Source organism: Engystomops pustulosus, chromosome 5, assembly GCF_040894005.1.
Source record: "Engystomops pustulosus chromosome 5, aEngPut4.maternal, whole genome shotgun sequence".
NCBI classification, from domain to species: Eukaryota; Metazoa; Chordata; class Amphibia; order Anura; family Leptodactylidae; genus Engystomops; species Engystomops pustulosus.
In genome coordinates this window covers 133,102,613-133,128,012 of record NC_092415.1, presented here as the reverse complement: position 1 = coordinate 133,128,012, position 25,400 = coordinate 133,102,613, and the positions used below count along the sequence as shown (strand labels likewise).

Genomic DNA, 25,400 nt, shown 5'->3' with positions numbered 1-25,400 from the left:
CGGCAGTGCCAGGGGAGAGGAGGAGGGGGAGAGCTTCGCTCACCCCTGCCCCTCTCCATAGGAATATATGGTGCACGGCGCCGTATTCCGTAGAAAGATAGGACATTTGTAAACTAACTGGAGAGAGTATGGAACCATTAACTGTGATGGCTAGGTCTGGTAGTAGAGATGTATAAGATGGAAGTAAAATTATGAGTTTCATTTTATCAATGTAAAGTGTTACATTTAAAGTGGGAGGAGAAGAGAGGGGATATGGTGGATAGACTCTCTAGAACTCTGAGTAGCTTAGAGTTGATGTTGGTCCAGCTATTTAAAACTGAGTATCATCAGCATAGGAAGAGTAGTATTGAAAGCCAAGAGACTTCATGAGCTGTCCGAGGCCAGATGTATGGACTGACATGAAAAGGGGTCATTGGACAGAGTTCCATGAGAAAAAAAAACGCTTATCCTTTGTTGACATTGGCAATGACGTCTTCACAAGGTTGGTACACACTGTGGCTGATATGTTGGCCCATTCCTCCATGCAGATCTCCTCTAGAGCAGTGATTTTTTTGAGGCTGTCACTGGGCAACACAGACTTTCAACTCCCTCCAAAAGTTTTCTATGGGGTTGAGATTTGGAGACTGGTTAGGTCACACCAGGACCTTGAAATGCTTCGTACAAAGCTACTCCTTCATTGCCCTGGCGGTGTGCTTGGGATCATTGTCATGCTGAAAGACCCAGCCACATTTCTTCAGTGCCCTTGCCCTGTCATTTGGATTTTTGCCCACCATTCTTTTGATCATTTTTACCCAATGGGCAAGATCTTGCATGGAGCCACTGATCGAGGGAGATTAATAGTGGTCTTGTAGGTCTTCCATTTTCTTATTATTGCTCCCACAGTGGATTTATTCACACCAAGCTGCTTGCCCATGCAGATTTAGTCTCCCCAGCCTGGGGCAGGTCTGCAATTTTGTTTCTGGTGTCCTTAGACAGCTTTTTGGTCTTCACCATAGTGAAGAAGAAGTTACAGGTTTATGAGAGCCAGAAATCTTGCTTGTTTGTAGTTGACCAAATTCTTATTTTCCACCATAATTTGCAAATAAATTCTCAAACAGTTGAGGTGATTTTGGTGTGATTTTCTTTATTTGTTTGCACATTTTGTCTCTCATAGTTTAGGTCTACTTATGATGTCAATTACAGGCTCATCTTTTTAAAGAGAACCAGTCAGGCAAAATAACCCCCCTAAACTAAATATATTTTCATAAACTGCCATTAGAAAGCATTGCCTCTATCCCTTCACTGTGCCTCTACATGCCTGTAAACCTAAGCAATGAGGTCCTAAAGCTGTATGCAAATGACCTGTGAAATGTCCAATGAGTCATTATCATATTCAAGCTGTCCAGCTTATTCATGAGTGGGAGGGACAGCCACACCCCCAATGCATGACTGACAGACATGAGCAGGGGAAGGAGAAGGGAGGGGTAACAGAAGGGACATCACTGCCTCTGACCATGTGACCAGTCTCATTTACATAATAAAGAAAAGATGATTTTACAATGATTAATGTATGAATTGACTAGATTAAGGCTGTGATGGGATCCTTGTGAGCTGCTCCAACAGGTAGTGGTGACAGAAATAGTGACAGAGACCTGATGACAGGTGTCCTTTAAGTGGGAGAACTTTCACAATTGGTAGCTGCCTAAATACTTTTTTCCCCACTGTACCTCCACATATCTCTATATAGAGACTTGTGAAAATAGCACCTCCCTTCGGCTAACCCTGACCCGCCTCCAAGTCATCTCAGAGCCCTTGGGAGAGGAGAGAGTAGGACCGCGGGGGATTTTATTTTTTGTTTAATACCTAGTAGGGGAGAGGGGCCACGATATAAGGGAGGACAGGGGCCACGATCTGCAGATGAGGGAGGCCACAATATGAAGAGAATAGGAGGACAAGCGGCCACAATATGATGGAGGACAAGGGGCCACAATATGATGGAGGACAAGGGGCCACAATATGATGGAGGACAAGGGGCCACAATATGATGGAGGACAAGGGGCCACAATATGATGGAGGACAAGGGGCCACAATATGATAGAGGACAAGGGGCAAGAGGCCACAATATGAGAGAGGATGAAGGGACAAGAAGCCACAATATGAGGGAGGATGGAGAGACAGGAGACCACAATATGAGGGAAGACAAGAGGACAGGAGGCCACAATATAAAAAAGGATGGAGGGACAGGAGGCCACAAATCAGATGAGGAGGAAGAGAGCGGCAACAATATGAGGAAGGGGTAAGAGTTCAGAAAGTATTGCCAAGAAAGTAAAGTAAAAGTAAAGAGTTGCATTAGGGGGTATTACATACATCCTTGGGTGGGTTGGCCACAGTAAGGGGGCATTATACTATGTGGGGGTCTATTAAGATATTAATCTTAAGATAGATATTTTACTTTTTTGGGGGTATGGCAGGGGTAGGTGGGCTGGCGTGGGGCTTTTGTCACTCTTTCTCTAGCCCAAAAGTTGGGAGATATGTAGCTAGATGCAGCGGCTGGCACAGTTTCCTCTACAATCACATCTTGATCCACCAGTAGCAATCCGTGTCTGAGGAACTTCACTGTAACCAAACTGCTACATTGATTACATGGTTTTGGATTGCTTTGCCATGTTAAATAAAAAAAAAAAAACTTAAGAGATATCTCTTGTATATAATTCAAGGCGAGGTTTCCTAATTATGCACGTCTCAATCAATGAGTGAAATGTACTATCTACAACATTGGATGTGGCTTACAGACAGCGATGCAAAATATTGACCTAAATATTAGTGTGGGAAACTATTAATAAAATAATTTGTATACTTTATTTTTCTGTGACCTCGAGTGCTTGTTTTCTTGTTGTACTTGGCAATCACATTGTCATTTGCTTCTTTGCAGCACTCCAAACATCCCTGGATACACTGGCAGAGTTTATTGGATAGCCATCCACCCAGCACATTCTAAAGATCCATCATACCTATTACCTTCAGACACAAACATTAATAGGTAGGTGTGCGTTGCATTTCTACAGTCGTATTGTGTACAACAAACTAAGTGGATAGACATGGTTAGTGTTAAAGGCAATCTACATTACCATCAAAATCAAGCATGGATAAACCAGAGGCACTTAATTGATTAAGGCACCATGACTATGGTAATCTTCTTATATTTATTATGCATGTCACATAGTGGGAGGGGGAAGTGCTCCCTGCATACCACAGAGGTACAGCAAGGAGGGGCTCTATTAACTTCCCTCAGAGCCCTTCTAGCTCAGTTGCATATTTTAAAAGTTGATTTTAGAAGGAAGGAGCCCATGGATAACAAGTATAAGAAGATTACCACAGAGAGAGTTTTATCATGCAAAATTTTGATGGTTGATTAACTTTATGGTAGGTTTACACAGTGGAATTTATGCCAGCTGTCCGGCTTTCCTATGCAAATGTATGCTACTGTGGTACCCTATATTTCTACCTGGCAGCCCTCCATTAGTGAACTTTATAGATAATGTTTTATATTTTCCCTTTTAATTTCCCGGGCTGTGTCCACATGTGGCGTTTACATTGCGTTTTAGAACTCAATACAATGGCTGAGGAGAGGAGTTATGACTAATTGGATTGTGGTTAACATTAGCGTTACAAAACACTATGTTTACACATGCGATTACAAAATGCAGATGCTAACAATGTTAACACAAATGTTAACAGCGATGTAATTCATCAAATCTCCTCTCTTCAGCTTTTGTATTGTGTTTCAAAACGCCACATGTGAACACAGCCTAAATACATGTTTATCCTACATGGTTCCTACATCTTTAAACAAAGTGCTCTTACAGAATAGTGTTTCCCAAGTGTAATCTCGAAAAATTACCTTTTTGCAATCCATGTGGTGTCTGTGTTGTATTTTCACCTGTGTTTTTCACAGTGACATGGCATCCATTTTTTTCACTTACACAAAAAAACGATGGTTGGCAGAATTTAGTCAGCCAAAAAAACTTGCTTCCCAAACTGAATCTGAGGAAAAAACGCAAAGCACACAAATAACATCCTCGTGCTATCCATTAATTTGACTTCTATGGAAGCCTGTGATCTGAGGCGACACAACATCATGTAGTTTTTCCTTTGTGGTCCACATGTCTGAAAAAGAATGTAGAGGACATTGGGTCAGTATGTTATCTGCAATAATCACCCCTCCCCTCACCATAGGTAGCTGGGTGGAACTGCCGTAGATCCGGAAAAAGATACAATTTGTCCGATGTGGCTGTTTGGCTCTGATATGATATGGTAGGCAATATGGCTATTCAAATGGATGACTAAATAGAATTGAATGCGGCCATATACTAATCTTATTAAAATGGTACGGGTAACACATGGCCAAAAAAAAATGTGTGTGTGAGGTGTCTAAGTAAGACAGAAACTGTCCCTTTAGAAAATATAATCTAGCCAATCAGATAGCAGCTGTTAACCTATTAGGAGCTTAACCAAAACACATTGACAGTGGCCACAAAACGGTGCCACCATATTTGCTCAGTTCGGCAGGGTGCCAAGTTCCCCAGGCCTGTCATTTAGTAATCTCCATTACATCCTGAAAAATTATTGCCATATATACTCGAGTATAACCCAATTTTAAAACAAAATTTAAAGGGTTTTCCCACGAAGACAAGTTAGGCCCTATACACAGGATAGGGCCTAACTTGCTGATCAGTGGGGGTCTCAGGGATCCGACGGACACGCTCCTCAGAACAATGAAGCAGACGACTGCGCGTGACCGTTCTGTTCCGTTAATCTCTATGGAGCTGACGCAAATTGCTGTCGCGCTCGGCGATCTCTGTCAGCTCCATAGAGATTAATGGAACAGAACGGTCACGCGCAGCCTTTAACACCTAATTTTAACACAAATAAACTGGGAAAACATATTGGGGCACATTTACTTACCAGGTCCATTCGCAATCCAGCGGCACGTTCTCTGCGGTGGATTCGGGTCTTCCAGCGATTCACTAAGGCAGCTCCTCCGATGCCCACCAGGTGTCGCTGCTGCGTTGAAGTCCGCCGAGGCCCGCCGGAGTTCACGATCCTATACTTGGTGAAAGTAAGCGCGTGTCGAGCGACACTTTTATTTTTTTTTAAATGCGGCGGTTTCTCCGAATCCGTCGGGTGTTTTCGTTCGGCCACGCCCCCGATTTCCGTCGCGTGCATGCCCACGCGATGCGCCACAATAAGATCGCGTGCACCAAAAACCCGGGGCAATTCTGGGGAAAAAATCGGCACAAATCGGAAATATTCGGGTAACACGTCGGGAAAACGCGAATCGGGCCCTTAGTAAATGGTGGGAATTGCATTGTTACAGCCTCCACCCAGTATATAGCCAGCCTGCCCCAGTATATAGCCAGCCAGCAAATGCCCCTCAGTATATAGCCATCCAGCCCCTGTCCTGTCACCACCCACACTCTGGAATTTTACACTGACCATCACTGAGTTCTTGGAGCTAAAACAGCAATAAAACTGAGTAAAATTGTAATAGTAAGGGGGATAAAATGATCTTTGTGGGACTTACAGTCTGCTGCTGCATGGAAGCGGACAGGTGAGCTGAAGCTCCCACTCACGGTCGCCACTACTCAGCGCCATCAGCCATTAAAACTGGCAGGGCACCTTAAAAAAGGGTCCCAAGAAGGGACTGAACCAGCCGGGTGGCTCCAGCTCCACTCTGGACCGCTTCCTCACCGGACCGACGGAGTTTCCGCCACTGCAACCTCCGGCTCCCTGAGTCTCCCCGCCTCAGAACCGCAGCGCTGGCGTGGGAAAGAAGATTCCGCCGCTCCCGGATGGACGGAAAGCGGCTGTCCCTGCAGTGACCCATCCAGCCTCCCCAAAGCAGCGGCGGGCGAGAGAGCAGGCACAGGTCACGAGTCGGGTAGGACCCCTTACACAACCATCAGGAGGGTGGAGGTTTGCCAGGGGGATACCAAGAGGTGCCCCCCCAGCTCCACAGGACAACATCTCTTGGCCTCATCAGATAGAGCTGCTTCCCGTCCCCGGGCCGTAGCCCCACTGATGCGTTATTCTCCCAACTACAGGGCTCCATCAGCAAACTGGCATACCCCTCCAGAAGATGACCTGAGCACCACTCCGTCCCTGACAGGCCTGGCTGCTAGCAGCTGTCACTGAGGATCTCTCAGTAGCTCCGTCTCCTCAAGCGGACCACCCGCAAAGTTCTCTCCTAGCATGTACCCAGAAATGCAACTGCTGCTCCAGAATCTACCTCCTAAGGAGGACTTTAGGGGCCTCATAGAAGAGGTCAAGGACACATTTCTTACAGAGCTGCAGTCAGTGAAGGAAAACTTGCGTTCCCTGGTGGGAAGAGTGGAAGGTCTGGATTCTGCTCATGATGATACAAGGCTATATGTGGCCCAGCTTCAAGACAATACTGCAGCACAGGCAACCACTATAAGGGACATGAGCCGTCATCTAGAGGACCTAGAGAACAGGGGGTGCCGCAACAACTTGAGGGTTAGATGGGTACCCAAAGCAAAAGGTCCAGAAGATGCCAGAGCATTGCTGGAATCTCTATTTAACCAAATCCTTGATCAACCCCCCACGCACAAGATCAAATATGACAGAGCACTAGGTCCTCGTGGCACAGTCACTAGACCCTGGGACATAGTTCATTGTGTGAACGACTTTGAGCTTAACAAGCTAATAATGAGCAAAGCTAGAAAGATAGGAACCCTCAAATACGCAGGAGCTACTGTACAGATATTTTCTGACCTCTCTTGGATTATCTTGCGCAAACGGCGTCAGCTGCGGCTGCCGCTTTCCCAGCTGAGACACAAAGGCATTCCGTATCAATGGGGATTCCCCTTTGCCCTAATGGCTAACAACAGTGGCCAAACAGCTTTGCTGCACTCCTATGCAGATTTACAGGACTTTTGCAAGGCACTGGACCTGGAGGTCCCTGATATTCCTGATTGGGAGATCACTTCCCCCCCCACACACACACACACCTGCACCGCCACCTGAGTGGTCACAAACACAGAAGAAAAGATCCCGGGGAGCAGCTTTGAGATCTCCGACAACTTAAGACGTCCGAGAGACTTTCTCCACCTTCTATTCACCATCATGGACACCCACATAAATAGGTTACCCTGCCTGTCCGAAACCTTAAACGGACCTCCTGGCGACCGGAGGACTGGGAACACCTTCTGGATTTAATCCATCTCCTGTTACTTTTCCCTACTTTCTTTTATCTCTCCTTACTCATCCTGATTTGCCTTTACCATTGATTTCCACTCTTACGGGAAGTCTAACTTTTCCACTAGTCAGGGTACACCCCCCCTCCCGCTCCCTGGGGCGAGTCGGTTATCTCCTGGCAGGTAGCGGGGGCCTAGGTATCCATCCTGTTGATACCTGGACTACCCAGCCTCTTTTAAAGCTGGTTGGATACAGTTGGTTATTATTATGTTTATGGTTCTCACCATTATGTCTTTACATGGTTCGCCCCCCCCCCCTCCCTTTTGTTTTTCCCTAGGTCTCATGCACCCGATCTATTCTGAAACCCGTCAGCCCTTGAAGGTATCTCACGCCACCAACCTATTACTATCTTTACCGTTCTTGTCCCAAAATTCTTTCACCTCCCTTTTAAAATCTAGCTGTCCCTCTAAGACCACCAACCAGTGCGGATTTAATATAAAAGGTCTAACCGATTCTTCTCCTCCCTTAATCGTGACCACTATTGGTGAGTGGTCTGAAAGAATAATGGGCTCATAGACAACCTTATGGACCAGAGGGATAAATAGCTGATTCGCCAAGCATAAATCGATTCTAGATAGTGTACCATACGATTTACTCATACAGGAATACACCCTCCTCTGGCCACACTTATTCCTCCATACGTCCATCCACCCTAATTCTGCACAGAAGGTTGCTAATCTGGATCCCTGAGTCTGACTCAGTGTCTCCTGCTTGTTCCCGTTAACCCCTTCCCGACGCGCGCCGTACTAGTACGGCGCGCGCCGGGTCCCGGTGCATGGAGAGGGCTCGCGGGCCGAGCCCTCTCCATAGCCGGTAAGTCTTTGCTGCATATTGCAGCAAAGGCTTACCGGTAACACCCGCGATCGGTGCTAGCACCGATCGCGGGTGTTTTCTCCGCGATCGCCGCCGGCAATGCTGCCGACGGCTTCAAAGAAATGGCGCCGCATGGGCGCCGCCATCTTGTTGTGGATCGCTGCTCCCCGATAACGTCACGGGGAGCGGCGATCCGTCGCCATGGTAACCTCGGGTGTTCCGAACACCCGAGGCTACTTCGTTTTAACCCATGCATTACAATGTGCTAATTGCACATTGTAATGCATGGGGAGTAAAATCCACATATACTGCCATACTGTAGTATGGCAGTATATGATAGGATCGATCAGACTACCTAGGGTTAGAGTACCCTAGGGAGTCTGAAAAATAGTAAAAGTAAAAATAAAAAAAAGTTTAAAAAAAAAAAATTATAATAAAAAAACCTAAAAATTCAAATCACCCCCCTTTCCCTAGAACTGATATAAAAATAAATAAACAGTAAAAATCATAAACACATTAGGTATCGCCGCGTCCGAAAATGCCCGATCTATCAAAATATGATAATGTTTTTTCACTATGTTTAACCCCGTAACGGAAAATAGCGTCCAAAGTCGAAAATGGCATTTTTTTGCCATTTTGAAAAATATAAAAAAATTAATAAAAAGTGATCAAAAGGTCGCACAGTCCCAAAAATTATAGTAATCAAAATTCTCAAAAAATTTTTTGCAGCTCCGTACACCAAAGTATGAAAAAGTTATTGGCCCCAGAAGATGGCAAAATAAAAAAAAATATTTTGTACAGGAGGTTTTAATTTTTTTAAATGTATGAAAACATTATAAAACCTATACAAATTTGGTATCCACGTGATCGTACCGACCCAAAGAATAAAGTAGACCTGTCATTTGGGACGCAGAGTGAAAGCTGTAAAATCCAAGCCCACAAGAAAACGTCACAAATGTGGTTTTTCACCATTTTCACTGCATTTGGAATTTTTTTCCCGCTTCCCAGTACATGCCATAGAATATTAAATACCGTCACTATGAAGTGCAATTTGTTACGCAGAAAATAAGCCATAACACAGCTCTTTATGTGGAAAAATAAAAAAAGTTATAGATTTTTGAAGTTGGTGAGTGAAAAATGGAAGTGAAAAAACTAAAAAAGGCCAAGTCGTTAAGGGGTTAAATGCGTCCACCTTGGGGTGGACTTCAATACCATATTGAAGTCCCCTAAAACCAGGACTGAGGACTCCTCTCTGTCTAAGACAAAGTCTACTAAATCACCCAGAATGGTTAAAGAAAAGGGGGGAGGGATATAGACAAAGGCTAATATAACTCTCCGTCCTTCTAAAACTTTGTATAGAAATATGTATCGACCCTGCAAGTCAATCAGCTTACTTAACAGGGAGAAGTTAATCTTTTGATGGAATAATACTGTCACCCCCCCTAGAATAGTTGTTTCCAAACGAGTGAAACTCTAACCCCACCCATCTCTTCTTAACTCTATTAACTGTTTCTTTAGTAAGATGTGTTTCTAGTAGGCATATCACTGCGGGTAAGTGTTTCTGTATTAGATCGAATATTGAGCACCTTTTTACTTGATCGCTCAATCCACGAATATTCCATGACATGATTCTTACCGCCATTTCATTACATCAAGAGGGAAGTACAACACAAAATGAATAGAAAACAAAAAAAACAGACCAGAAAAAAAAAAAAAAAAATTTCTCCAGCTCTCCTCTCCTCCCTCTCCCCGCCCACCCCCTCCTCCTCCACCCCACCCCCCAACTCCCATCCCTCCCTTCCTCCCCCCTCTATCCCACTCCCTCCCGATACTTTGGCCAATGTCTCTTTTAAATCATGTCTTCAGGAACACTAATACAGCGTAACTGCCATTAGATCGTGTCTTCAAAAGTAGAGAAATATGGCCGCTAAATCATGCAGCTAGATTGCAAAGCGTGAAAATAGCATCAATTAGTTGAAGCAAGAGCAAAAGCGGGGGAGCAGCTAACCGTCAAACGGTCTCACCAGTCTTCCTCACAACAGCCCTGCAGGTCTTCCACGTGGAGAAGTATACCGGAGACGACAGCATATCAGACTCCAAACTCCCGTAACCGTATCAAGCAGGATCTGCGCATATAGCCGAGGTTCTTCTCCCGCTACCATAAAGCTTGCAGCTTGCTCTCTTACCCTTCTTGACTTCCTACCCGACTTCAGTGCCTCGATGTTGGGGAAATCCATTGGCCCAAGAGGGCAACTGCAACTGAGGGCCCAGTCTCTCGCCAGGCAGGACGCTACCCCCTCCGTACAGGGCCTCCGGTATCTCCAGTGCACTCCACAGTCAGCAGTGCAGTTAGCAGAGCGATGCAGTTAGCAGAGCGGTGCAGTTAGAGATGGGTCCTGGAGAGCTCCAGTGTCGGTGTCCGATGACATTGTTTGCCATGGCTGGCCTCGCTGCACCTAGTCTCACTTGGCTGGGGGAGGAGCGTCGCAGCGTGCTTCCTCACATCGCGGCGTCCGCGCCCTTATGCAATGGTTAAATTCATGACACTAAATGTTAAGGGCCTGAACTCTAACACCAAGCGCTCTATGACCTTGAGAGAATTGCGCTCCCAAAAGGCGGACGTGTTTTTCTTGCAAGAAACCCATTTTGGTGTTTCCGGCAATTGTGCATTTGCACAAAACTCCTACCCGAAATCATTCCTTGCTAATGGGGATGGATGCCGGGGGGAGTAGCCATCCTCATAGCTGGGTCCTGCCCCGTCCATATCACTAATACTATTATCGACCCCGATAGTAGATTATATTTCATGGCTCCCTCTGTAGTCTCTTCCTCACCTTGTGTAACATCTATGCCCCCAAATCGGGCCAGATTAAGTTTTACAAAAAGCTCTATCGGCGTCTCTCTAACCTCCCTCCAGCGGCCTTACTGGTAGGAGGAGACTTTAATCTACCCTTCTCTGCTTTCACCGATAGATTAGCAATAAACTCCTCGCCTCCCCCTTCTAACCTCCTTACTCACCCAAGAATTTAGAAAGCTCATCTGACGATATAGGCTCTACGATTTATGGAGAATTTGCAACCCCCGCGACCGCTCCTTCTCCTACTACTCTTCCACACGAGAATTGATCTCTTTATGGGATCCATTCAAACCCTAAAATTAATTGAAACTGCAGACCTGGGACCGATAACTTGGTCGGATCATGTCCCCCTCTCCCTAACCCTCCCAGACTCCCATATGTGCACTAAAGCATGTCACTGGCAGCTGAATGAGACAATCCTCAAAACACCACCCCAAAAGGAGACATTGGCTGTTTTCCTAACGGTGTTTCGTGAAAACATAGACTTCGTTTCTCTTCCCAGAGATGTCCCACTCACATATCACCCTGATCCCTAAGCCTGGGAAAGACCCCCTGGACTGCGCAGACTACAGGCCCATAGTTTTACTGAACACGGATTCTCTCCTCCAATTCATCTGGGCGCATAAAAGACACATACTGCCTGGTAAGCTAATGACCCAACCTAAAGACCTAGGGGGCTTGGCAGTCCCAGACATAGTGAAATACTATTGGGCGGCCCACCTTCGATGGATCCCAGCTTGGTCCACTTTGCCGGCTTATTCTAAATGGATGGAGGTGGAGAAGCTCTGGAGTGCCCCGGTCCATCCTAATGCTTTTCTTTGGGCCACTGCCACAACCACTCCTGACTCCCCATTGTTAGGTTCTATGACACATACCAGATCGATCTGGATTCAATTTAAGAGACGCTTCCCCCTGGAGTCCCAACACTCTCCCATTTCTTTTTAATCCGCGCTTGCCCTCTAGTCTTACAGGGCAGATGTCCAAACCCTGGTTCCTTAAGAACCTTTTTTGTTTTGCTGATATTGTAGATTTTGGCTCAAAGGCTATTCTGGATTTTCCAGTACTGCTAGCTACATCATCTTCTCTCTTCAGGTACTTGCAAATTAAATCGTACCTCAGTTCATTGTATGGCTCCACTAAGGTCTCTACAACTACGAATTTGAGAGACTATGCGAAATGGAACTATCCACGGCAGGCTTCATCTCGGCTAAATATAAAATCCTGACCTACCCAGCTGACCCCCCAAAACATGACTATATGCGGAAGTGGGAAACCTATTTGGGTAAGGAGTAATCACAGGAAACCTGGAGGATTGTTTGGAATAGGGCAGCGAAATCGTCCCAATGTGACCAATTCAAAGAAAACCAGTACAAACTATTAATGTTCTGGTATCATACCCCAGCCCTGCTACACCACATTTATCCCAACTCCCTGATGTGTATTGGAGGTGTGGAGGAAATGGAGTATCTGTCCCACATATTTTTTGGCACTGCCTGCTCATTCGAGAGTACTGGAGAATGGTGGTCAATATGTTGTCCTCTGTACTTAATCACAACCTCTCTTTGGATCCTACCATATGCTTGTTGAACCTGTTCCCTCAACAGCTAAATAAAAAGGCCTCCAAACTGCTTCTACACTTACTTACGGCTGCTAAATGTCTGATCTCGGCTAAGTGGAAGTAACCTTCCACTCCCTCCCGAGCAGAATTATGTGCCAGTAGATAGATTCAATCTCATCTGGGCCCCATGGGATGACTTCCACTTTTCCTCCCCCTCCCCCTGTCCTCTCTTTCCCTCTTGTGTCTCCCTTGTTGTGTCCCCCTCCCATGTCAGAGTCTATATGATTCACAGTCATGTAGTTGTTGGCTCATAAAGAGCCCGAGATCCTGTTATTTTGATTTAATGTTCTTCATGTTCTTTGTCACCATTTTTACTTGGATTATGTATGTATCATTTGTTATATTATGATAATGATATATTAGCACATATATATCACACTATCACGCTATTGCAATGACATTCTGATATGCTACAGTCTGTGGAATGTTTAAAATAATAAAAACTTCAATAAAAATTCAGTTAAAAAAAAAAAAGATCTTTGTTGTGTTAACATCACTAGGGGATTTCATGGGCAAACCTCTTTAACCCCTTCACGCTCCGTGGCGGATATATCCGCCACGGAGTGCAGTGACTTAGCGCTCAGTGGCGGATATATCCGCCATGGCGCTTATGCCGGCTCGGCTCTGGATCAGAGCCGAACCGGCATCGGGAAACACGGGGTGCCGGCTGTAACTAATAGCCGGCACCCCAGTGTAACACCCGCGGTCGGAGTCGGCTCCGATCGCGGGTGTGTAACCCGTTAAATGCCGCGGTCAGCACGACCGCGGCATCTAACATGTCTCTGGGGTGTCTTTCCCCCACGATCGGCCCCCCCCGAACCGTTTTCGGGGGGCACCGATCGCTGCTATGGAAGTGCTGGGGTCCGATCTGGTCCCCAGCACTGCCTGCAGGCACTGCCAGTAAGATGGCGTCTGTGACGTCATCTTACTGGCATAGTGCCAGCCTATGCAAGTGCATAGGCTAACACTGATAATACCCTGCAATACATGATTATTGCAGAGTATTATCATGAACAAGCAATCAGATGATTGCTTGGTCATTTCCCATGGTGGAAAAGTGAAAAAGTAAAAAAAAATGTTATTCAATAAAAAATAAAGTAATAAATCAATAAAAATGCCCATAAGCCCCATAACATATAAAGAGACATATAACCCCAAAAAAGTCTAAATCATAACAAAAACCCCACATATATAGTAGCACCGCGTCCGTAACAACCCGTAGAATACAAGTAAATCATTATTGAACCCCCACGATAAACGCCGTAAAAAAAAACTGCTATAAACCTTCCAAAAATTATGATTTTTAGCTATTCAATCCCACAAAAAATGCTATAAAATGTGATCAAAAAACCATGTGTACTCCGACATGATACTGGTGCAAAGTACAACATGTCCCGCAAAAAATAAGCCATCAACCAGCTCCGTAGCCAAAAAAGTAACAATGTTATGCCACTTGGAAGACGGCAATACATAAATGATAGATTTTTCCCCACATTAGGGTTTTGTTTGACAAATTTAGTAAAACGTAAGAAAATATATTCAAGTCTGGTATCCCCGTAATCGTATCGACCCATAGAATAAAGATAACAGGATTATTAGTCTATACGGTGAACACCAAAAAAAAAGAGTAAAAAATCCAGTACAGAATTGATGCTTTTCTACTCCTGCCCTCAAAAAAAGTTCCTAAATTTTCGACAATAGGTGATACTAACCCCAAAATGGTAACAATGGAAAAGGCATCTCATCGCGCAAAAAAAATGGCATCACATGGCCCAAATAACGAAAAAGCAAAAATTTTATAGCCTTCAAAAGGGGCCAATGAGGAAACTGAAATCCTTCACTTCTGCGTCTCGCTGTGCCCCCATAACACAAGTAATGGCCACATGTGGGGGGTCTTTGTACTCAGGAGAAATTGCAGAACAAATTGTATGGTGGGTTTTCTCTTTTTATATTTTGGAAATGTGTAAATTTTAGTGCTAAATGAACGTATAAGGGAACAATTTGACCATTCTAAATTTCACCTCCATTTTGATTCAATTACTATGAAGATCTCAAGGGGTTAACAATCTTCGTAAAAGCGGTTTCTGATAGCTTGAGGGGTGCAGATTTGAAAATGGGTTGGTTATATAGGGGGTTTTGATGCTAAATATGTAAAATTTCATTCAAAACTGTATTTATCCCCAAAATAGTCAATTCTGAAAATCCGGAAAAGCGATATTCTTTTTGTAGACCGCGTGACATCAAAATAAATTATCCAACCATTTCAGAAATTATGAAAATGTAAAGTAGACAAATGGGAAATGTTATTCAGCAACTTATTTAGGTGGTAAATCTATCTGCCTGAAAACACAATGATTTTTAATTTCGAAAATGGCAAATTTTTCAAAAAATTTATCATATTTTCTTTTTTTTTGTAAGTAAACGCAAAACTTATCAGCCAAAATTTACCACTAAAATGAAGTACAACATGTGGGGAAAAAACAATCTCAGAATCGTTTTGATAAGTAACAGTGTTCAAAAGTTATAACCATATAAAGCGACGCAGGTCAGAATCCAAAAAATCGGGCTGAGCCTTAAGCTACAAAATGGCTGCGTCCTTAAGGGGTTAAGCTGGGAAAACAGAAAACCCCATCTGACAAATTTGTTGTGAAATTAGGAGTGAAAAATCTGTAGTTTGGCACATCCTGAGAAAGAAAGAAAGCACTGGTGAACTCATCAATGCAAAAAGACCTGGATGCCCACAGAAGACAACAGTGATGGATGATCATCAGAATCATTTCCATAGTGAACATAAACTTACAACAGCCATCCAAGTGAACAACACTCTCCAGGATGTATCAATATCCAAATCTACCATAAATAGAAGACCGTGTGAAAGTAAATACAGAAGGAGTGGTATACTTTACGATCCAAAGCATGTTGCAAGACACCCAGTCCATAAAAATCTAAATATGGTTATTCCCGGCATTAAACCCTGTAGCCCAAAGGTTAGAATCGCCACTTTTTGACATTTTGCAACAAATTTTAATTATAAAAAGTGATCAAAAAGGTTACACAGTCCCCAAAATGGCAGCACTGAAAATGACATTACGTCCCACAAAAAATGACACTTTACACAGCTCCTTACTCCGAAGTATGAAAAAGTTATTAGCGTCATAATATGGTGATTTTTTTTTGTTCACAAGGCTATCAAAACATCACAAAACATAAATTTGGTATAAAATTGGTATCCCTGTGATCATACTAAACAAAGAATACGTCATGGAACATAAAACAGTCACTGGGAAGCACTGTACAGTACAGTGCAACGCAGAAAACAAGTGCTTATTCAGCTCTGTACACAGAAAATTTTTTAAAAAAGAGATTTTTGTAGGTGGGGACCAGAAAATAGAGACGTAAAATGTAAAAGTGTAAAAAGTCCATCAGCGGCAAGGGTTAAAATGCCCCTATACTGCTTGGTAAATGGTTTACAAAATTGAGTTGTTCTCTGGGGAAATGGGTTTTCCCATTGCAAACATGTCATGGCACCCGAAAGTAAAATCAAAATCTGCCCTAAAAATGCTTAGTGGAGCTCCTTCTGCGCCCCGCCATATGCCCAGATAGCAGGTTACATCCAAATCTGGGGTGTCATCATACTTGGAAGAAACTGAAGAATATATTCGTAGGTGCATTTTCTACTTTTATTAAGCTTAAGTGGGTAAATGAACATATCAATGACGAAATAGAAAATTCAAACTAAAACATTCATTTTGTTTTAATTCCTGTATAATACATAAAGGCTTTAACAACCTTGCTATGCGCTGTTTTGATTAGTTTGAAGAGTAACATTATTAGAATTGGGTGATTTGTAGAAGGTTTCTATTAATACAATTTCAAAAACCCCTAAAGAATATCCCCAAATCCCCAAAATAATGAATTCAAAAATTTTCTTGAAAAATTTTAAAAATGTTGTTCGATGTGTGATCTTTCTAACATTGTAATAAAACAAAAGGACACTTAACAGAAAGCCAAAATATGGTTAATGTTATTAACTAATTTGGGTAGTTAGACTATCAGTTTGAAAAAACAGAACATTTTGAAAAAAAGAATTGGTCACTAAAAGTTTAATGCAAAGTGGAATATTCTTGAAAGTTGGTCACCTGATCTTAACCCAATTGAGCATGGGTTAATTCTTCTTTTATTGGAGGTAATACATAAAAAGTAGTATAAAGAGCATGGGGCAGATTTATCAAGCTGTCTGAAAGTCTGAATATTTCTAGTTGCCCATGGCAACCAATCACAGCTCCCCTTTAAAATATTCATGAGCACTGGTAAAATAAAAGCTGAGCTGGTTGTCATGGGCAACTAAAAATATTCTGACTTTCAGACAGTTTGATAAATCTGCCCCCATGTATCCAAAAAAGCAACCCATGGACCAACGTGTTTCGGCTATCACGCCTTATTCATGATCTGGTCCTTGTAACAAACAAACACCATTTAAAGTATCCCGCTCCAGGTCACATGATGGACAGAGCCTAGCTGCACATCACGTGACTAGAGAAAAGGAAAAAGTCATCACTGTATCAGTGTAAGTATAAATATAAAAAAACAGCGTTTTGTGCAGAACAACAGGAAGAAAAACAACCATATTTATCAATTCAGGAATTCATTTCCGTTGGGTTTTCTGACTTTTCGGGGATCGCACAGCCAGGAGAGGGATTTAGAAGGGCATCGGACACAAATCGGGGGGGGGAGGGGGGGGCATCGGATTCGGACAAACAAAAGGATTTAACTTTAAAATTGTGTCGCAAGCCAAGCACTTACATGCACCAGGAAGAAGAAGGTGAACTCTGGTGGACCTGAGCGGGGAGCGACACATGCAGGATATCAGGATCTACATGGATTGCGGCACAGTGCATCATTGTCGGACAGTCCGGATCGGGGATCGCGACTCGGACGGGTAAGTAAATGTGCCCCTATATAACAATTCAACAATCCATATCGGACACAGTCACAAACACTCCTACTGGATGCGGTATTAAGATAAAGTTCTAATCGTGGTGAACACCACTGTATTAACCCATACATATCCTATGTGCCCGTTCCAATCGTGGTGAACACCACGGTATTAACCCATACCTATCCTTTGTGCCTATTCAATATGGGCATATTCCAATGCATTACAATACGATGTGCACGACCTGTGTAGTGAAATTCCACCTTGCGTGTTTCACACGTAAAGTTATTATGGTATAAACGTATATGTGTTATTGATAGGAATGTGTCTATTGTGTCCAGGAAGGGGGACCACACTCATCTCTAGTGTTATTATTACTAGACCCCTTAAGGGGTCCGGATGTGTGGCCCATATATTGTTTGTCACAAATGGTACATTCTATTTTGTAGTTCTTTTGGGTGATTCGGATGGTATCAGCACAGTCCCATATAGAAAAGAACTAGCAGGGAATTCAATCCTGTTGGCAATGTCATGTCATCCTGTCACAAGCAACATCCCCTATGGGGAAATCAGGTTGATGTGCAGTTGTACTTAAGAACATCTTTGGGCGGTCGTTTGAGGCTGGTGTCCTTTCTATAGATATGCACATTTTTACTAAACGTTTGTGAGTAGTATTTAATTGTATTAAAGCATTTTATGAATTTTATGATTTTATGATTCTTTTCTGGAGAATCTGTGGATTTGTGCTGTGAGCAGAACGGAGGACAAACGAGAACAATTATTGTGAACGTTTGGAGTGAAAACCTCTGTGAACATCTGGAGCTCCGGTCAGATAAGAAATCTATATATTTTTATTTCTCTCTCTTTATATTTGTACTTAAGAACATGATTTTCACATACATAAGAACCAACTGATTGACTTAAATTAAGTAAATACAGGACAAAGGACATCAACAAAGCGGAGGAGAGAATTATTGGTATGACACAGCATTCTCTGCTACAAGATGCACAGAGCAAAAACGTTATTTTCTCTACTACTTAAGGTAGACAGTTTGGTCTACCACTTACTAACTAGTAATTTAAGCTAAATAAACTTATCTGCCTGGATCGTGGAAAAAACACCAACAGGTATCTTTGTTCATCTAGACACTAAAAAAAAGACTTTTAACCCCTTGAAGAGGGGTCACTGGCTGTTAACCTGTTGTTTCCTCCGATCGTCACTCCCCCGAACGTCATCGGGGCGGCAATCAGTTGCCATGGCAGCCTCCTACCCTAGATGATAGTGGAAAAAAAAGGTTTAAAAATTTAAAAAATTTATAAAATATTATGTATCGCCGCGTCCCAAAATGCCCGATCTATCAAAATATAAAAACGGTTACTCCCAGCAGTGACCTCCGAGACGGCAAATGGCGCCCAAATGTCCGAAACGCGACTTTTACACTTTTTTACATGACATAAAAAATGTAATAAAAAATTATCAAAATGTCGGACAGACCTCAAAATGATAGCAATGAAAATGTCGACTCATTTTGCAAAAAATGACGCCTCCCCCAGCTCCGTGCACCAAAGTATGAAAAAGTTATTAGCTTCAGAAGATGGCATTCATTTAATTTTTGAAAATGTATTAAAACACAATAAAACCTGTATAAATTTGATATCACCGCGATCGCACCGAACCAAAGAATAAAGTAGAGGTGTTATTTGGATCAAAGGGTGAAAGTCGTAAAAACTGAGCCCACAAGAACATGATGCACATGCACATGTGTGCTTTGTGACATACACAGAGAACCCACAGAGACATACACGCCTCTATCAGAGTAGTTGCCCTGACCAAATTGGGATATGGAAAGTACTTGTAATAATAACATAACATAAATAAAAAGAAAAAAATCATTAAAATAAATTAATTATAAAAAAAATTCTGTTAATGTCAGAGCAGTTAAGGGAACTCTCTGTGTTCAGACCCAGTGATTCTCATAGCTGTAAAAGAAGTAATGGGAAAACCATACACCTTTCCTCTCACCAATTGGCCAGGGCCTTGGCGAGGAGCTTTACATCTGATGTTAACAATGATATGGGCCTGTATGAGTCTGGCAATACAGGGTCCTTGCCCTCACTTGGCAGCACCACTATGATGGCTTCCTGCATTGACAGAGGGAATCAGGTTCAACCTTTAACCCCTTATCACCGACACTAGTTTTCAGCTCAATGACCAGACTTGATTTTTCAAATCTGACATGTCTCACAATAATTGGTTATAACTTTGAAACGCTTTAACGTATCCCGGTGATTTTGAGAATGTTTTCTCGTGATAAATTTGATAACTAACATGAAGTACAATGTAAGTTATAAGTTTTGCGATTCGTTCTGAAAAAAAGTGAAAATTTGGCAAAAGTTTGTAAAAATTCTTCATTTTCCAAGTTTGAAATGTTCTGCTTTCCAGACAGGAAGTAAAACTACCCAAAAAGCTTGATAATTAACATTTACAGAATTTCTGCTTTATGTTGGGATGATATTTTATGCGTCCTCTCACTTTTCTAGTATGTTATGAGGTGCAGAACTTTAGGTGCGATTTTTCCAATTTTCATGAAAATTGACAAAACTCACATTTTGAGGGACAACTCAGCTTCCAAGTGACTTTGAAAGGCCTAAAAAATAGTAACATCCCATAAATGACCCCACTATAGAAACTTCACCCCTCAATGTATGTAAAACAACTTCTATTAAGTCTCTTAACCCTTTAAGTGTTTCACATGGGTTAAAACAATATGGACCTGCGAAATAGTTTAGAAACTATGGAATTTTTTTGGAAAATACATTCATTTAGGCCAAACTGACAGTTTCAGAATAAATTAAATGATGAAACGCACTGCAACGTTTGATGCCCAATTCCTCCCGAGTTTACTGATACCCCATATGTGGTGGTAAACTGCTGTACGCGCGCAAGGCCGGGCACAGAATGAATGGAGGCGCCCTTCACAGCAGATTTGTATTGTCACATTGTACTACCTATACATTTTTTTATTTTTTTTGGTAATCCAAACATATGAGGGCTTATTTTTTTTACGGGATGAGATACAATGTATAGATAATTCATTTTGGGGGTCTATAGCTTATTCATGAGATTTTATTAACTATTTCAAGGGGGACACAAACAAAATCATCAATTTTTATTTAGGATTTTTAGCATTTTTCCCCCCCCCGCTCACCGTAACGTAAAAATAATATTATATCTCTATTCTCTGGATCACTACGATTGCGGTGATACCTCATTTATATAGTTTTTCTTATCTTTGCTCAATTTTCCTGAGCAAAACCAATATTGGAGAATATCGCATTGTTTTTACTATTGACAAACTTTTTAGGGCCATAACTTCTGTATTTTTTGCGAAAAGAGTTGTCCTTTTCAGCCGTATCATATTAGGGAACGTAGCTTTTTTTGATCACTTTTTAGAACATTTTTTGTGATGGTGTTTGATGAAAAATTGTATATTACGGGAAGTTTTGTGCAGATTAATATGGACGCGGTGATACCAAATATGTACATTTTTCGTGTGTTTTTGTGTGTTATATACTGTATTTGCATTATATGTGTAACTGGGGAGATTATGGGACTTTATTTTATTTATTTAATTATTATTATAAAATGATTTAATCTTTTTTTTTTTTTTACTTTCACATATTTTCCACCTTTTGGCTTGAAAAAGCGATCATCCGATCACTTATTCAAGCCTCTACACTGCAATATACTTGTATTGCAGTGTATAGTGTAAGTAACTGAGCATGCTGCGCACGCTCAGTTACATACAGCCGGGTCCTGCCAGGAAGGCAGAACCCGGCGAGAAGAGGAGCCGGAAGCCTCGGGTCACTCGCCGGACCCGGGGGCAGCGGCAGGAGGGATCGATCCACGGGGGACACACTTGCACGCCGCTGTCATACTTGACCGCGGCGTGTAAGGGGTTAAACACCCGGGATCGGAGTTTTTCCCAACGAAAATTTGGTCCGCGGACCCTTAGTAAATGAGCCTCAATATGTCTAACCCCAATTTTAATTTTAGGCTGCAGCAAGCTTGACAAACTCAGATTAGCCCTGGATGAACCCCAAATAAAGGAGGACATCATGCTTTCCATATGGCAAAATAATTTTTAAGGGAACATGAACTGCCACTTGTTGTAGAGCATATAAACACTTAGATAGCACAAACATTTTAATAAGATTGCTTCGGAAAGGCGGCAAATGATCTACTAGTGGACACAATATTACTGCCCAAAGGAACTGAGGTATCAGTGAAAACATATATCCCTAGATATTTAAACGTATACTTGATGGGAAGCCCTAAGGCCCCTTTCACACTTGCGTTTTTCACGCGCGTTTTCTGCGCGTGCTTTTGACGTGCAGAACTTGCATTGCACTCTGACCCATTGTAATCAATGAGTCTTTTCAGACTTGCATTTTTTTTCACGCACACAAGCGCGTTTTTTTTAACGCGCGTTTAAATCTCGACATGATCTACTTTTGCAAGTCACGCGCGTGAAAAACGCACCATACAAGTCTATGGAGACGCATCAAAAACGCATTGCACTCTGAGACACTTGCAAGTGCAATGCAAGTGCAATGCGTTTTTCACGCATCAATTGCCATAGAAAAGATAGAGCTCAGTCCTGAGTCCATTTCACGCGCATTTTCTGCGCGTGAAAAACGCATTGAAATTGCATTGCAATTGCATCAAAAACGCGCGTGAAAAACTGAGACACTGAACAAACTCTGACTGAAAACTGATTGCACTCTGATGCAAAATGCACGTTTTTCACTGACCAAACCCTGATCGCACCCTGATCAAACTCTGGCGTGAAATGCAACGCGAGTGTGGAAGGGGCCTAACATAGAGTCTCCTTCGGCCAGGACACATCTGCCAGACAGCAGGGTTACAGAGGACTTGGACCAGTTAGTTTGGAGACCACAGAGTAACACTCATATTTAACTTGCATGTTGTCATTTCCCTTTGTTCCTTCTTCAGATGGTTTTACTCCTTCATTGGAGTCCAGCTGTGTTTAATTAAACTGATAAGACTTGATAAGGAAAGGCACACACCTGTCTATATAAGACCTCACGGCTCACAGTGCATGTCAGAGCACATGGGAATCATGAGGTCTAAGTAACTGCCCAAAGAGCTCAGAGACGGAATTGTGGCATGGCACAGATCTGGCCAAGGTTACAAAATAATTTCTGCAGTACTCAAGGTTCCTAAGAACACAGTGACCTCCATAATCCTTAAATGGAAGAAGTTTGGGACTACCACACCTCTTCCTTGAGCTGGCCATAATAAGCAATTGTGGGAGTAGAGCCTTGGTGAGATAGGTAAAGAAGTAGATGCAGTAGGGAGGAGGGAGAAAGTTCCACAACCTCAAAGCCCAGACTGGTGGAGGGCTGTAGAGTGTGCCAACAGAAGCCTCTCCGCAGTGCAATACTTATGAAAACCCACATAGAGGACTCCCAGACTGAGAAATATGATTTTCTGGTCTGATGAGACAAAGATTGAACTTTTTGGTGTTAATTCTAAGCGGTATCTGGGGAGAAAACAAGGCACTGCCCATCACCTGCCAAATACAATCCCAACCGTGGATCATGGTGGTGGCAGCATCATGGTATGTTTTGCAGCTGTAGGGATAGGATGACTGGTTGGAATTGAAGGAAAGCTTACCATGGCCAAGTACAGAGATATCTTGGATGAAAAACTCTTCTAGAGTGCTCTGTACCCTAGACTGGGCCAAAGCTTCACCTTCCAACAAGACAATGACCCTAAGCACACAGCTAAAACAACAAAGCAGTGGCTTCAGAACAACTCTGTGACCATTCTTGACTGGCCTGTCCAGAGCTGACCTAAACCCAATTGAGCATCTCTGGAGAGACTTGAAAATGGCGGTGTACCTGTATTCACCATCCAACATGAGGGAACTGGTGAGTATCTGTAAGGAAGAATGGCAGAGGATTCAAATGCAGATGTGAAAAACTTATTGCATCAGTCTCAAGACAGATATTGGCTCAAAAGGTACTTCTACTCAATACTGAGCAAAAGGTCTGAATACTCATGACCATGTGATATTTCAGTTTTTCATGTTTAACCCCTTTCCGACATTTGACATAATAGCACTACATGGCAGGGGGTGTGTTCCCGTATTATGCAGTACGATTACGTCCAACTTCTGTGACCGGCTCCTGAACGCAGCCGGTCCCATAAGCTGCGGGTGTCAAATGTTAAATGGCGTAGTCACACATGGGGCTTCTAACATGTATCTGACCCCACAGCGCTTACCGGGAGGGTCTGTTGCTCTGATGGCAGCCTCGGGACCTGGCTATAACACACTGAGCATGTGCAGAATTCTCAGTGTATTACATAGCACAGTGTAACACAACTGTATTACACTGTTAAGCGAATAACAGCTTGAACAAGCGACTAGAGCATCGGTTGTTCAAGCTGACCTATATGAAAAAAAAGAAAAACAGTTTAAAACACTTAATAAAGTTTCTTTTTAGTAAAATTAACAAAAATGTAGTAATTAACAAAATAAAGTGAAAGCCCCGAAACACCAACATACCCTATACATATCTAATTAAGTAAGAATAACGCAAAATCACAAAAACACCAACGTATTTGGTATCGCCTCTGTAAAAATCTGTATAGTAAGTCTAAAACATTATGTGAACCCACTTGGTGAGCCCCATAAAAAAACCCTGAAAACTAGCCAAATTTTTTTTTTTTTAACAAATCCCTTGCGATCACTAAAAAAGTGATTGCAAAAAGTTATGTGCGCCAAAATGGTATTACTGAAAAGAACAATTCAACTTGTAAAAAATGAGCCTTAAACCAGCTCTGTCAACCAAAAACTATTAAAAGTTATACCTCCAAAAAGATGGCGATACGAAAACAAAAGAAATTTTCTCTGCATTATATTTTTACAATTTTACTGAAGAAAAACTACAGTATTTGAAAAACTATACAAATGAGGTATTACCATCATCGTAGTGATCCATAAAATAAACATAATATTATTTTTATGGTGCAGTGTATGGCCTCAAAAAGTTTAAAAAGAAAGGAAACCAGAATTCATGATTTTCTTTTCCTCCATACATTCCAGAGTTAATAAAATTAAGTATTTGTGAAGAATTAAGTATTTGCGAAGCTAATCTAATCTCGCAGAAAATAAATAAATAAAGATTGTATAGCCATTAAAATGTCGCAACTTCAGTTTGATGTCATGCCGTGTGCCCATACAGCAGTTTACCACTACATATGGGGGATTGTTATACTTGGGAGAAATTGGGGATCAAACTTTGTGAATGTGTAAATTTTTTGAAAGACATTCATTTAGCTAAAAAAAATGTAAATTTTATAATGTTGTTTTAACCCCTGTAAAACAATGAAAGGGTTAACAAGCTTCATAAAAGTTATGCTACCTGTGTTGAAGGCTGTAGTTTTCATAATGTGGTCATTTAGGGGGTTTTACTATTATTTAGGCCTCTCAAAGTGACTTGAAATCTGAGCAGGCCCCTTAAAAGCATGATTTTGCATTTATTAAAATCTGAACAATCGCACCTAAAGTTCAAAGCCCCATAACATCCTAGAAAAATTAGGGGACAAATAAAAAACCAAGTCAGCATAAAGCAGACATTTGGTAAATGTTAGTTACCAAGTTTTTCTTTGCTGTTATGACTATGTGGAAAAAGTAGAACAATTTGAATTTCGAAAATTGAGAATTTTTCCCAATTTTCCCCAAATATCCGTTTTTTTCATAAATAAATGCAAAACATACCACCAAAATGTATTTTTCAACTAAAATGAAGTACAAAGCATCACGAGAAATCCAAGTGATCAAAATCACTTGGATAGGGGGCGTGGCTAGCGGCGCATGGAGCAGGAA

The 25,400-nt window shown here is 42.2% G+C and overlaps 1 protein-coding gene across 5 annotated transcripts in view; it reads left to right on the top strand.

The window, feature by feature from the left end:
• Positions 1-25,400, top strand: part of SPMIP7 (sperm microtubule inner protein 7) — an 84,184-nt gene that overhangs the window by 45,431 nt on the left and 13,353 nt on the right. For 4 of the 5 annotated variants that reach the window (XM_072153083.1, XM_072153081.1, XM_072153085.1 and 1 more), the window contains exon 8: positions 2,912-3,019. In XM_072153083.1, coding sequence (XP_072009184.1) covers positions 2,912-3,019 — 108 coding nt within the window. Of the gene's footprint in view, positions 1-2,911; positions 3,020-18,211; positions 18,309-25,400 lie in introns of all 5 variants that reach the window. The other variant, XR_011855851.1, reaches the window with a different exon arrangement.